The sequence below is a fragment of the Sipha flava genome, unplaced genomic scaffold (assembly GCF_003268045.1).
Source record: "Sipha flava isolate LNK unplaced genomic scaffold, YSA_version1 115_pilon_pilon, whole genome shotgun sequence".
NCBI classification, from domain to species: Eukaryota; Metazoa; Arthropoda; class Insecta; order Hemiptera; family Aphididae; genus Sipha; species Sipha flava.
Genome location: NW_020271739.1, coordinates 46,264 through 60,378, shown reverse-complemented (window position 1 = coordinate 60,378; position 14,115 = coordinate 46,264). Strand labels below are relative to the sequence as shown.

General features: G+C 28.8%; 1 protein-coding gene across 1 annotated transcript; it reads right to left on the bottom strand.

Moving 5' to 3' along the window:
• Positions 1-8,092: 8,092 nt before the first annotated feature.
• On the bottom strand, positions 8,093-9,449 carry LOC112691580 (histone-lysine N-methyltransferase trithorax-like). The gene is made up of 3 exons (XM_025565879.1): positions 8,795-9,449; positions 8,584-8,730; positions 8,093-8,504 (listed from the first exon to the last, which is right to left on the bottom strand). Exons 1-3 carry the CDS (start codon positions 9,353-9,355, stop codon positions 8,331-8,333), a joined length of 882 nt encoding a protein of 293 aa, XP_025421664.1. The 5' UTR covers positions 9,356-9,449; the 3' UTR covers positions 8,093-8,330.
• Positions 9,450-14,115: the final 4,666 nt, after the last annotated feature.

Genomic DNA, 14,115 nt, shown 5'->3' with positions numbered 1-14,115 from the left:
GATACAAGTTTATTTTACAAGATACGAGAAAAAAGCTGAAATATATTATATTTTATATTTATTAATATAATACATTAATAAAAATAACAAAACTTATAACAATGTTGATTAAATTATTTTACGTGGTAATGATCGACTATAGAATGACAACTAGTTAAACCAAGATGAATTAGATTTAGAGACGGAACTTTTTATGATTGAAGACGAATTTCGTCCCATTTCAAACACTCCTAAATATCCTCATATTAATAGATCTCCATACCAAGTTCTAAAGTTTCTTTCCATTCTAATGTGGATTTCCAGGATTTTCCTCACTTAGATGTTCACATTAAATCTAAAAAATTTAGATTTCCTACTAATCATAGTGTTAATCAATATTCTTCTTTTTCAGATTCAGCCTTCTTAAATTTTTAAAATTATTTTTCGTTACCTAATGGGTTTTTTTTTTAAATTATTCATAGCAATAAAATGCTTCGAATTTGTCTTCTCTTTCTAAATTATAATGAGTCTCCAATTTTGCCATCCAACTGTCCTTAATTATTTTCAATTCCAAAATGTAGTATCCAAACTTTCCTTATCTAATGTCGTTGAGACTACTCTTTAATTTCTGTCAATTCCTACGATGACCGAAGATGTCGACGAGTTTTAACACCATTATTAGCGCTGGTTCTACTATTATAATATCGATATTAATTTCCTTCAAAGGAATGTGAGTAGTATTCTTCTCAGAGTTTGTCGGCTATTAAGACCATCCCGTCACACTTGTGAGTAGTATTAAGATCAGGTTTTTAGATTTAAATAGCCTAATTTCAAATTATCCTTGTCTTTTTCTATTTCTTTTTGAAATTTAGCTTCATCTTAATTCTAGTTTTAAGTCAAATTATTACCACAATTATCGGTCAGATCGCCTTGACGGCTATTGCTATTTGTAAGGCCTTTCAGTTTCATTCTATTACTCTTCCTCCTTTACTATCTGCGATATTATTTCAGCATAATATTAATTTGGTAGGTTTTGATTTGACTCCCGTCTTGTTCCTCGGTCCATATTGCTATAGTCGATCTATATCCTCCCAGTTCCAACCTTTCAATTACAATCTTAGATCGTATTTTTTCTTTTTTACCCTTCAACTCCCTTCTTGCAGATGATTTCAACGATCACCATTCTGAGTGGAGTCTAGCTCAACCTAGAGGTATTCTTTTACACATTGCTATCATATCTTACGGTTTCTCGATTCTCAACGATGGATCACTCTCTCATATAAATTGTCCTCCTTGCAATAACACTACCCTGGACATTCTCCAAATAATTTCACTTGAAAAGAGTTCGGAAACGATTTCCAATCCTTTCCGTAGCGATCATCTTCCTATATTTATTTCGTGTTTTCTCCACTTTTTGCCTATTTTTTCCTTTCACTATTCATCCTTAACCTCCTCCGGTTTTAATCTAAATAAGACTTACTGTTTATTATTTTCTTCATTCGTTTCTGGCAATCTATCCAATTAATTTGTCATTTCTATTCCAATATTAGAGTTTGAATAGTTCTCTGGCTTGGATTTTCAGGCTGCCTCATTAGCTATCCCGCGTAAACGTAATTCAAAGGGTTTCAAAACGTTTCCTCCTTCGTCTGTGTAGTGTAATTCTAACTACACATTTGCAGTTGAAGCCCATTCCGTTTGTTTCGTATAAGTCATTCCATGGGTGATTTTTTTAAAGTACCAAAGTGTATAAGTTTCCACGCGATCCTTTCTTCCATTTAGTTTAAATGCATTATTTAATGATTTCATCACGAATCATTATCCCAAATATTGTTTAGTTTTCACCGACAGATCGGTTTCGACTATCTCCGCTGATTACTCTTTTTTCATTTTAAGTATTTCTATAAAATTTTCCAATAACATTCCCTTGTCTGCTTCTTCTTTCACATCCGAATGCTTTGTTATAATAAATGCTCTCCGCACTATTAAATCTCTACCTAATCGTAATTTTGTCACCTTATTTGATTCCCAACCTTGTCTCATAGTAAACAATTCTTCTGTTGCTAGTGATGGTTTTATAATTATTTTGTTATAGGTCACCAGTCATACCGGTATTATTTAGTTACGATTTAGTGGATTTTCTCGCTACTCCATTATTTCACCTGTTAAGATACCCTGTTTTGACTTTTTACTAACTCTTAAATTTTATGTCTCAAGATTTTGAGTTAACCTACCTCCAAAATTTGCAGTGTCTTTTCTTTCAGTTTATTCTGCTATTTTACCCTTCCCCTAGTTACACAATATTTCAATATAGCGCAAAATAAAAGTTTCCTATTCTCGCCTTCGGTTTGGCCATAATCACCTCTCGGCTTACTCCTTTTATCTATCCTTGAATGATCCTCTTAATTTCACTCATCACGAGGACCTTATTAAATGCAATACTTCCCATCTACTATTTAATTGTCCTGGTCTACCACATAGCTACCGTCTTCTTTCCATTATATGTCTTACCAATTATGATCCCTTTGCTTCACCATTTGTCATCCAATCTTCAAACGTTCTCTCAATTAAATCCATTATCAACTTTTTAATGTTCTGAGAGGATTTTTTATTATAATTTAATTGTTATGTATATTAAAAATTAATGATTGAGATAAATATATTTATATATAAATTTTCAAAAATAAAAAAGTGAAAAATCATTCTGAAAAAATAATAACTAATGATATTTTTGTGGATGGTTATTTTTGAAAAGTTTGACAATGTTTGATTTAATTTGACAGCTAGATATGGAAGTCAGGTTCTACATTCTAGGCGATTTCGGTATTTGGTTTTGATAAACATTATCGGTTGAAAACCCTGTTTCTTATAAATAAGATGTAGAAAATGATAGGATAAATGTTACAGCTTTTTGATTCAAATCTTTAAAACTTGTAAAATTATTTTGATTTTCGTATGAAATGGGGTGTCCTTAAAATGAGCTCGCAGTGCTCTTTGGGCATAGCGATGCATAATTTTAAAACCATTGCCTAAGATAAAATAATTATATTTGTAAATTACCCATACTTTTCAATATTATTATATTTTGTCAAATAGTTATGTTTTTAGTTCATTTTATTATGGAATAAAAGATTTAAATTTAAATTTGATAGGAAATGACAATTAGAGGTAATGTAATAGGTGAAGACGAGAACTTTAAATATTTAGGATCATTTGTACAAAAGTACGGGGGCTTTGGCATGTGTGTAAAACAAAGGATTAAATACGATTGGATGAAATAGAGAAAAAGCATTGGTCATTTTATGTAATAAGAGAATTCCAATGAGGCTGAAAGATAAATTGTACAGGAGTGGAGATTTAGGACAACGGTGGCCAATCCCAAATAGTTGGGAAAAAGCCGAGGGAGAAGTAGAAAAAAATTTAATTTAAAAATATCTAAAGGAAGTTATTTTGTGTTTAAAAATTATATTAAAATTAATTCATATAATTATGTCCAGTAACTGGATATATAAAAATATTTTTTTGAAAAATGTGTTTTTCAAACACTAACATTTTTAACTGGGGATTGCTAGATTTTTTAAAAAAAAATTAAGCTCTACCAACTTGTTATAATATTTTAAAAATAACAAAGATGACAAAACTTATAATCAGCCCTCGGGACTGATAACATTTGCTCTTATTTTTATGGATTGACTTAAAATGTAGCAGAGCGCTATAGAAGTGTGTGTCAAGTTAAAACACGTACAATTGGAAATTTGAAAGTGCCTTTTTTTGCTTTTTTCAAAAAAAATGCTTATTTTTGCTTATTTGACCAGTTTTAATACGTTTTGATAGTTTACTCCTGCAAAGTCGTTTTTGATAGCATTAAAATTAAAAATAATTCTTATCTTATCTACGTTATCACGTAGTTCGTCGCAACAAAGATGTTCCAACGCTGAAAATAGAACTGAGTGTCAAACTAGGGCTGTTCGATTTTTTTTTTTACCACTTGATTATAATTTTTAAGTTTTAATAGATTATTTCGATTAATCGAAAATTAATATTCCAACCGAAAATCGATTTTTAACGACTGATCAATTGATAACCGATTTTTTTAATACCTAAATAACCGATTAATCGATTATTTTTTATTGACTGATCAACCGATTGATTTTTTTTAATGACTGATTAACCGATTAATCGACTTTTTTACAATGGATAAATTGATTCCTTAACTTCTATATAATTTTCAACAAGATTTGCAGGATGACTTGTTGATATAGATGTCCACTTTTATAATATTATCCGTATTCCGAATCATTGAACTCAGAACATCATATTAGCATTTAGCACAGATTTAAAATTTAAGTATGTAATCAGGAAATCTAATATTATTAGCATTAATTGAGAACATCACGTCATATTTTAAGAATAATCTGAATCTGATAATATTTGTAAGTTTAAATAAAGCATTTTACAGTTGATAAGACTAAACAGTAACTATAACAATATAAATTATAAATAATAAGTTGTGAATATATTAATGTTGCTGTGTAATAATGTATAAAGTATATTATAATTATTATTTATATTATATGTAACAATTTCATTTTTCCATTAAAAATCTAAAAAAATAATTTACTTTGAACTTAGGGGCATCAATTATGCTTACTATGGCTATAATTATTATTATTTTTTTTTTAAGAAACTTTGTATATTTACAATTAGCTTCAACAATTATATATTAAGTTAACATAATACATAAATATAAACGTTACAATAATTTTAAGGAAAAGGAATAGGAGAAGAAGATGAAAGTAAGTGGTTGACAACTGTGGTTAAGAGAAGTAATAAGGGTATTAATAAGTAAGTAATAAGTAATAAGTAATTAGCTTTAAAATCCTCGAGAAATTTGGAGATTAGGCTTTTGGGCATAGTTGTTGAGATTGAAGTGTTGACAGTAACATTGGCATATGAACATTTTTGTTTCAGGTTGGAACTGGAGATGATTTTGTTTATAGACGGAATGGTGTGATTGAGCACCAGATGACAATAAGTTTTGAGTGGTGGAGATTTTCTGCGGTTTTTACTCAGTTTTTAAATACTGGATATCCTTTGTATGAGGCTGTGTGCGGCCCCAAACATAAGGCACACTTAGCGGACTCTGATGGTGATATGGTACATTCTGAAGTGTAATGGTTTTCTCCACATTTAACACAACGTGGGGATTGGTGGCAAAAATTACTGGTGTGATAATAAGCTTGACAATCATAGCATTGTAGAGGGGAGGATATTTTCGTGGACAGCTAAATTTTGATTCTGGTGTGAAGAAGCAAATCTAATTTGAGAATATCACTGTTGTTATCAGCAACTTTTAGATCAATTCGAAAAAGAGGCTAAGGTCTTTTAGTGGTACGATGTACTATATTAGAGACCCGAATAACTTCATGGCCAATATCAAATAAGCTGACTTGTATGTCTTTCACAGCAGTGGACGGGTAGAGGTGCCTTATAAATACAGCAAATGGTTTCAAACTATTAGGCAAGTATATGTGGAAATTTATCTGTTTATTAGTGATAAGATAATTATAAACTAAATTATAATTATTGATGCCGTCGGTGCGGATAATCAGGTGTTTTGGGGTATTTTTAAAATTAATAACCGAAGGAATGACCAGGTCGAGTAAGGATTTCTTGAGCGTGTAAAATTCGTAGCCACCGCTTAAATAGAAAGGAGTTGCAAAAAAAAATTTATTTTACTTGGAGTGATTTCCACGTGACCGGGCAATGCGTTGCACAGGACTTTGGAAGGTGTTGCGATAACGGGAGGGTTATACACCTCCTGATCGAAAATGTTGTCTTCGGAGAGTGAAGCATAGCGATTTGATGTGATGAATACTTTGGTTGCCGCTAGATTTTGTGGGTGAAGATGACGAAGAGAATAAATTGCGTTTCGAATTATTCCGAGACATATTTTAAATAATTAATAATATTAGATTAGGCTCATTAATGTAGTGTAAAAAAGATAACGGACAAACAAAAACGACGTCTGTTTATGTTGGACGATGAATGTAAACTAGACTATAATTATTAATAATAATATTTCATAAATTATAAGGAATTGGAACAAATTTTTTGTTCATCGATAAATAAATAAGTTGAGAACAATGATCTTCAGTAAGTGATGCCCTCTAATCAGTAACTATGTTATCTGCACGGCTAAACACTCTCTCTGATGCTACACTAGTGGCTTGTATACACATCAATTTATTTGCCATTACTTTCAAAAATGGAAACATTGTTCCATTTAGATGCCACCATGTAATTGGACATTGTTCATAGTCAATTTTTGGTAGATTAAAATATGCATTTATCTAATTTTCTACTTTGTCGCCAATAGATAGTTTCTGGACAGAAAGAATACAAAACAGCACACGTTGTAATAAATAATACATATATATATATATACAAATAAATTATCCATTAAAATAATGAAAATATATTTTATGTTTTAAAACTATATAAAAACAATAACAATATAGATAGGTTAAAAGGTATATAATAAAAAAGGGCATATATGTACATTTTAAACGACATATTAAACATTAATATAAACATTAAACATTTTAACGAACATATTTTACTCAACATTTAAAATTATTTGTAATTTGTATATTATATTTATAAAGTATGTGGCGGTAACCGGGTGGTCTAACGAATTCAAAAATTCAACTGGATAGTTAAATGAATGATATTACAAATGTTTTACCCGTACCACCGGGCGCATCCAAAAAGTACAATCCACTGGCTTCATTTTGTACTGCTTGCATGATGGTATCGTACACATTTTTTTGTTGGTTCATTATACTTTCCTTTATGTGATTTTTTGACGTGGATCCACAAATTTGTAGTGTTTAAAAAACTTTTAAAACACATATCACAAGTCGCCCTGTATTCACATTCAGATTTAGTGAAAACATTCCACACTAAACTCATCTTCGAGTGAAATCGAGAATAAAATAATAGTCAATAATGACTAAATTGTAATATAATTACTATATATTTATAGTAATATTTAACTCAATATACGAATATTGGAAAACGATTAATACGAATAACAAAATATTACAAATTAGGTATGATTGATACTTTAATAGCAGATAGACGTAAGACAAGATATATGCCTAGCAGCCATGTAGAAGTTAAAAACACCCAAAATGGAATACAAAATTCCCAAAGTGCTAAAAATAGAATTTCATTCGCACCATCAAAACAACGATTAGTCGGCTTGATTATTCGAAAAATTCGATTATTTGATTAATCAGAAATTCGATTACTTCAATTTTCTTATTAATCGAAAATTCGATTATTTCGATTATTTGGTGATTAATCGAATTTTATAAAAACTGTAAAATAATCGAAGTGAGAAAAAAATAATCGTAATAATCAATTAAGAGAAATAATCAAATAGCCCTATGTCAAACGTCAGAATGATCAAGAACAGAGAGAACAGTTTACATTTTATTTTTATTTTGTTTGATTTTTTAGTTAAAATTTTTTTTTTTTTTAAATAAATATATTTGCTTAATTTTAAATTTTCTAAATGCTTATTTTAGTGCTTATAATGATGTTTTTAAGCACTTATTTTAATGATTTTAAGTGCTATAAGTCCCGAACTCTGCTTATAATATAATAAATCAAACAAACAAACAAAACAAAAAAAATAATAAATAGTTTTTAATTTCAAAAATACTATAGACATTTTGGTCTTTTTTGAATGAAAATAGTTTCAATGTATTATGATTTTTATACACTTTATTATCACATATTAAAAAAGTGATGGAAAAACAAAAATATAATAATCCTTAAATTAGTTATTAATTTTATATTAAAATAGACTTATGAGATAGCTCTTAGAGTTAATTTTAACAACAAAACATATAAGTGAACATAAAGTGACATAATAAATTGTACAAGATACAATTAAAAAAAAAAAAAGTGTAGAAAAAAAATCTTTCCATAGACAAATTAATAATAAATTTTTATTTAAATAATCACTATGAAATTATGTTTTGAAAATTTCGGTTTTACAATTTATTTTATGGAACTACTGATGATTCAAATTAATTTACTATTTAATAAATACATATGATTGGTGATGTAGAACGAGTTGTGATGTAAAAAAAGAGTTAACCTTTTCATATATACTTAGTTATACATAATAAAAACTAAAGATTGTTTTCATCATAGAGAGGTAATTATTTTTAAACCAAATTAATACAAATAGATAATAATAATAACAATAATAAAAGGAAAAACGGTTTCTTCAACATAGTACCTATGTAATAAGATGTAAATAGTACTAAAAAAAAAAATTAATTTAGATACTTGCGACATTTTCTTGAAAGGCAGCGACATTTAATTTTATCATCTTCTAATGGAAATTTATAGTCATATGTAAGTTCTTCGCCTTGGAGTACTTTTCTTTTGGCCCAAATTATTATATGTTTTTTACCATGTATGAATTCAATTTTAGAATTACAATTGGGCTGTTTGGTAAAAATATTTTGTAGAATCATAATTCATAATAAAAATAACAGATATAATTTGAACGAATTATATATTTACCTCACATGAGTGATTAATAAATCGAGAGGAATTTCCATTCATTGTGGCATCTACAACAATATCCTGATCAATCCTGAACATATAACAATCAATTCCTTTTTTGTTATAAAGCCTCTCACGCACATCACTTACTTCTGAACGAATAACCTAAAAGGTTTTAACAAAATTGTATTTCTATTATATTTAATAATAAAAAAATATTAATACTCACTTCTCCTGTATATTCAATAATATTTTCTCCTTGTTCGATGTCTCTCAAACAAAATAGTCCTCGCCCATGTATATCAGATCTATATACACCAACATTATTTGTTAATGTTTTATTTTTATTCCAACATTTTACTTCATTGAGTAAGGAATTAGAACGACGACCATCGGAGTCTTCTTTAATCGTTGATAATTTGGGACGTTTTCTGTGCCTAGAAGCTAACCAGCTGAACATATCATAATTGTTTTTTCTAACAACTATTCCTGTGCGAGCACAACCTGATGGAATTTCTTTAGTTGAGCCAACAACATCAACATCTTTATATGTTGGTTTGCATTTAACAAATTCTTTTGCACCTGAAAGTTGTTCTAAAAGGTACTTCAAAAAATCACTGCTCAGGCCTAAAGATCGAATCGCTGCTGTCATATCGTTTGAATTACTGGAAGACAATTTTAAGACGATTTCAATAAGTGAACGATTTTTATAGAATTCATCATCAGCAGAGTTCATTTCAAATATAAGATGAGAATTTTTAGTTTTCGTTCTGCAACAGACGATAAACATTGGCAACTTATTATTTTAGAATTAGAATTTTGAGATGATTTTTCTTGAATATTTGTTAATTCTCGATTTAATTTAAAATACTTTTTCACTTTTATTTATGATAATGATATTGACATGCGTTCCGCGAGAAATATTAGATAAGAACAATCAGTGGTTTCCAAAAATCTATTTAAGAATTTTTTTGTGAAATAATTTAAAAAATATTAATAAAAAATAGGTAGAATATGAATTGTTTTCGGTAAATGGTATGTTACTTGGAAGTAATCCAAGTGATGACTATTGACTTTACTTATTCTTTCTTCTACAAATACAACTTTAATCATTGATTTTTCTACAGTTATTGTACAGTTGGTAGTATATAAAGTGTTAGAAAATAATTTCACAGAAAATAAATAACTAGAAAAATATTTGATTGAAAATAATTTAATAGAAATATAATTGTAGTTGAATTTAAATTAAATGAAAATAATTTTATAGTAAATAAAAGTAGGGAAAAAGAAAAATTGGATTACTAATCTTATGGAAAATAATTGGTTGGAAAATATTAATGGATGAATCATAAAATTTTAGAACGCTTTAAAATAGAATACTAAAGACGGAGAAAGCTAATGGGTACCGTAAAAACCTAAAATTGTGGATGGATAAAATATGGAACGCTAAAAGTGCGGAAATCCAATATATTAGAAAATTAAAATTACTAGAATTAAATTTTTTATCAGATTGATTTTTTTTTCAAATTGAACAAAAGGCTATATAATAAAGTTAATACATTTTAATTTAATTTCAAGTCTATATACAATTATTATTGTGTTAGAGTATGACAACTGCAAGTAGTCGCTCCCTACGTCAGCCGATTATAGTCACTAAGCTCGAGGTCCTTATGTTCTATAAGGTTATACGGACCTCTCAATTGAGGTCGACCTCCATACATCCCTAGGGGTGGAAATAATCCACATTGAGGACAGACCTCTCCACGGTCATGGGGGTGGTTGTGTGGATGCAGGTGAACTATTGCGTTATAGGCATTCGATATGTTAAAGGCATTTTCATATGGTTGCCCCTAGAGTGCCTTAATAAATCTCTATCAAAGCTCTCTAGTTACCCCGTGTGTAGATCCGCCACTGCTTAAGGTAGGTATAAGGGATCTTTGCAACGGCTTATCTGAGTTGTAATCATGGAGGGCATTAATTTTTCTTCCATATAAACTTAAAAATAATTTACTGTTGATTAAGTATTATTGTGTATAGAAAAACAACGGCCATGGGGGGGGGCGCAAATGCCCAATTGCCCCTATATATGCCCTTTAATTTAAGGTACAATGATCATTTTCATTGATTTTTAGGTTTCCAATTATTTAATTTCCTGTAAATTATTATTATTTATTTTTATTATTATTATATTTTGTGTATATCTTCCATGATTTTAGGTTTCCAATAATTTATTTTCCTATCAATTATTTTCTAACAAATCTTTTTTCTATTCAATTATATTTTTAATATCCAAAAAAATATTTTCATAAACCTTGGCATTCTTTAATTTTATTTTCCGTACTTTTAGAGTTCCCATCAATTTAGTTTCCAAACATTTAGCACCTCCCGTACAGTTTAATTGGTTTTTTTTTTAATGATGATAATAAACTTATAAATAATAATGAAAGAATTAGGTTATAGGATAGATAATAGGATATGGACCAGTGGTACTGAGTTACCCGAATTAAAAATATTTAAAAAGGGCTACAATTTCTAAATATCAGTCCAGTTGCGTACTACAAAGAAAGATGGAATAGCGATTTTTACCCAAAAAAATATTGATGTTAGATTTTAATTTTGTCATGAAATTTTCATACGGTTTGGTAGCCAAACTTTGGCTCAATATGAAGCAGCCTTTTCTACATTATCAAAAAATGTCAATATAAGGTTTGGCACCACTGATATGGACTAAAATTGTTGATTTTAATCATAAAAATTGAGGCGATTTTCTTCCTATCCATGATATATTTATTCTTTAATAATGCAATTGTATTATTGATGTGTGTGGTATTTTAAGAAGTATAAGAATTGAAATATAAGATTATTATTTAAAATTTTTTTCGACTTACAACTTAAGTTTTAAAAATAAAATTACTTCATTTAATTGATCAATAATAATAATATAATTGCAAGTTCAATGGCTGTTTTTTATTGGTACATTTATTTATTTTTTATTTATTAAATTAACGCCTGTAGGCTCAAGTACATTAAAGTAAGATAAAATAACGTACCTAATGAATGAATAATTATTGATAAAATACTCTATGACTACTATTTTGTATTTATTACAGGCTAATAACCTCAGGAGTTGAAGCTTTATTTAAATAAAAAAAAAAAAAAAAAAAATTATTGATAAAGTTAATAAACATGACATAAAGAAAGAACTACAATTAGTACAATATAAAATAATTAAAGTAAGATAACTTAAAATTTTAATGAGTAACAGTGCTTATATATAATTAAACAAATAAATCACTATCATTACGCCTGTTACATAAACGAGATATCCGATCAATAGGGCAGGCTTTATTGTAAGATGCAGCAGGACACTAATTGTGCATTAGGAACAATAAAATGTACTGTAGATTTAACAAACATGTGCAATTGAAATGTACAACAAAATTTACTTTACCGAAGGTATTTAAAATTAGGCATATGTTATTTTATAACGTGAAATCATCGGTTAGTGGCCCGAAATCGACTGACGACTACACGCATCGTCATTGGCGTTGATCATGTTAAAAAGTTATTAGCAGTAGACGCATCCAGCTTTGAATATTTTTGTTTACTACTTAATGTGATTTTGTACTTAGAAAATAGAAATAATGTAATATCGCATTATCACCGATCGTTGTCGATTATCTCCAACCTTACATTTTATTTCTTGAAACCGTAAATATTCATACAGAATCATCTTTACCATTAGGTAAGATATACAACTGAGAACAGCCTCCGTTATTTGGGGATCTCAGATTAAAATGAACCTTTTTTTTTTTAGAATACAACTTGCATCGTATAAAATAAATATAAGCAAAATATATTGTTAAAAAAAAAAAAAAAAAATCAGCATAAAATACCACATTTTTTATTTTATCTTTAGACTTCTAAATGTCTTAATCAGCCCCTACATTATGCTTTAATTTTTTCATTTATACGAGGTAACACAACAAGTGAACAAGAAGTCAGTTGTTTTGCATCATTCACGGGCTTGTCATTGTCATCAAGGTTATAACTATTAATTAATATTAATACGTAGATTTTTATATGTTATATAATTGCTATTTTTACTTTGTGACGGCTCGTGTACAAATGACTATACGTGAATGGTGCGATTACAGTGACTATTTTTCGGAGTGCACAATAAATATAATTGTTAATTTGAGTTTATAAAATAACAGAAGAAATTATGAACGCAAAATATAGTTTATACTTTATAGGTCATTGTGTTATGACAAATTAGGTACACAGTTTTATTTTTAAGGGTGCACATTTGAGATTTCAGTGGGCAAAAAGTGTGTTGTAGGGCACATATTTTAATGCAAAAATTGATATCGAATTCATCTATTTGTATATATTATTAGAAAATGTTAATTGAAATTCACTTGTCTTCGTGTTATACTTGTTTATATTAATCCGTTGCGGTCGTTGGTAGTTTGGTACATAATATGTAAGCGTAATGATCACATAAATAAAATTTCTTGCATCAGTTCAATGGCGTCATTTAAGTTCTTAATATAAAGGGACTAAATGTGTTGACCAGCTTAAATAGATAAATTAAAAAAAATTTATTGCTGCGCTCGCAATCAAATTTCTACTTACATCTTCATTACATTACTATTTCTGTCTTACATATTTTTTAATTTGGATATTATTTTCTTTAATCTTTATCTACTCGAAGTCCCTGAATCATCACTAGTTTCCTTTGAACAATTATTTTCTACAAATTAAAATTTTTTATTTAGGTATTTATATTTTATAGTATAAATTTATATAAATTATATAATTATACCTAATATAAACTTTTGTTAATTATTGTAATTATTATTGTAAGAGACGATTTGCCCGTTCTTGAATTATCAATAAAAATAAATAAATGATAAACATGACGTCAAATTGTTTGAATAGTAGGTAAGTGAAACCGATGTTGGCTACTTTCACGTCTTTGGATTTATTATCTGCTTTATCAGAATCAATAAAATGAGCGTGGATAGTGTGGGGCGAAGCCCCCTTGTAACATATATTTTATTTGTTCAGTTGGAAAAAATCCCTACAATAAAGTTTGCAATATAGTTGTTGGAACCATAAGAGGTGTGGTGAAACAGGATTGAGAAGGTAGAAGGGATGGACCGGTAGTTGAATGCAGGGATATGCAAGTTAAGATGTAACAATTCTGGGCAAACAATAGTACCTTTTATAGTTTTCGAAAGGAAGGAAACATAAATTAACCCACGTCTAGTGCCGAGTAATACCAAATTAAGGCTTGCCTGAATATCAGATAAAGTGGAAGAAGAACTGGGCAGGCTAGGATCAAAACCAAGTCGTTTCCAGTGTTGGGGAAGTTACTTATTTTGGGTAACGTTCAACAGAAGCGCTTGAGGGTAAAGCAGTATTATACTTCAAAAAAATTAATCTCATTATTGGCATGTTTTTTAAAATAGTTAAATCATAATTTATTTTTTTTTTTTTATAAGGCTTAGTATAGACCATTAAGGCCCTATTCCGCAACTACCA

Excerpts from the sequence above, each read along its gene's own strand:
- LOC112691580 (XM_025565879.1), bottom strand. The coding sequence starts at position 9,355 with ATGTTTATCGTCTGTTGCAGAACGAAAACTAAAAATTCTCATCTTATA. Across the intron at positions 8,731-8,794 it reads TTATTGAATATACAGGAGAA|GTTATTCGTTCAGAAGTAAG; the intron begins GTGAGTATTAAT and ends AAAACCTTTTAG. Across the intron at positions 8,505-8,583 it reads TTATTAATCACTCATGTGAG|CCCAATTGTAATTCTAAAAT; the intron begins GTAAATATATAA and ends TTTACCAAACAG.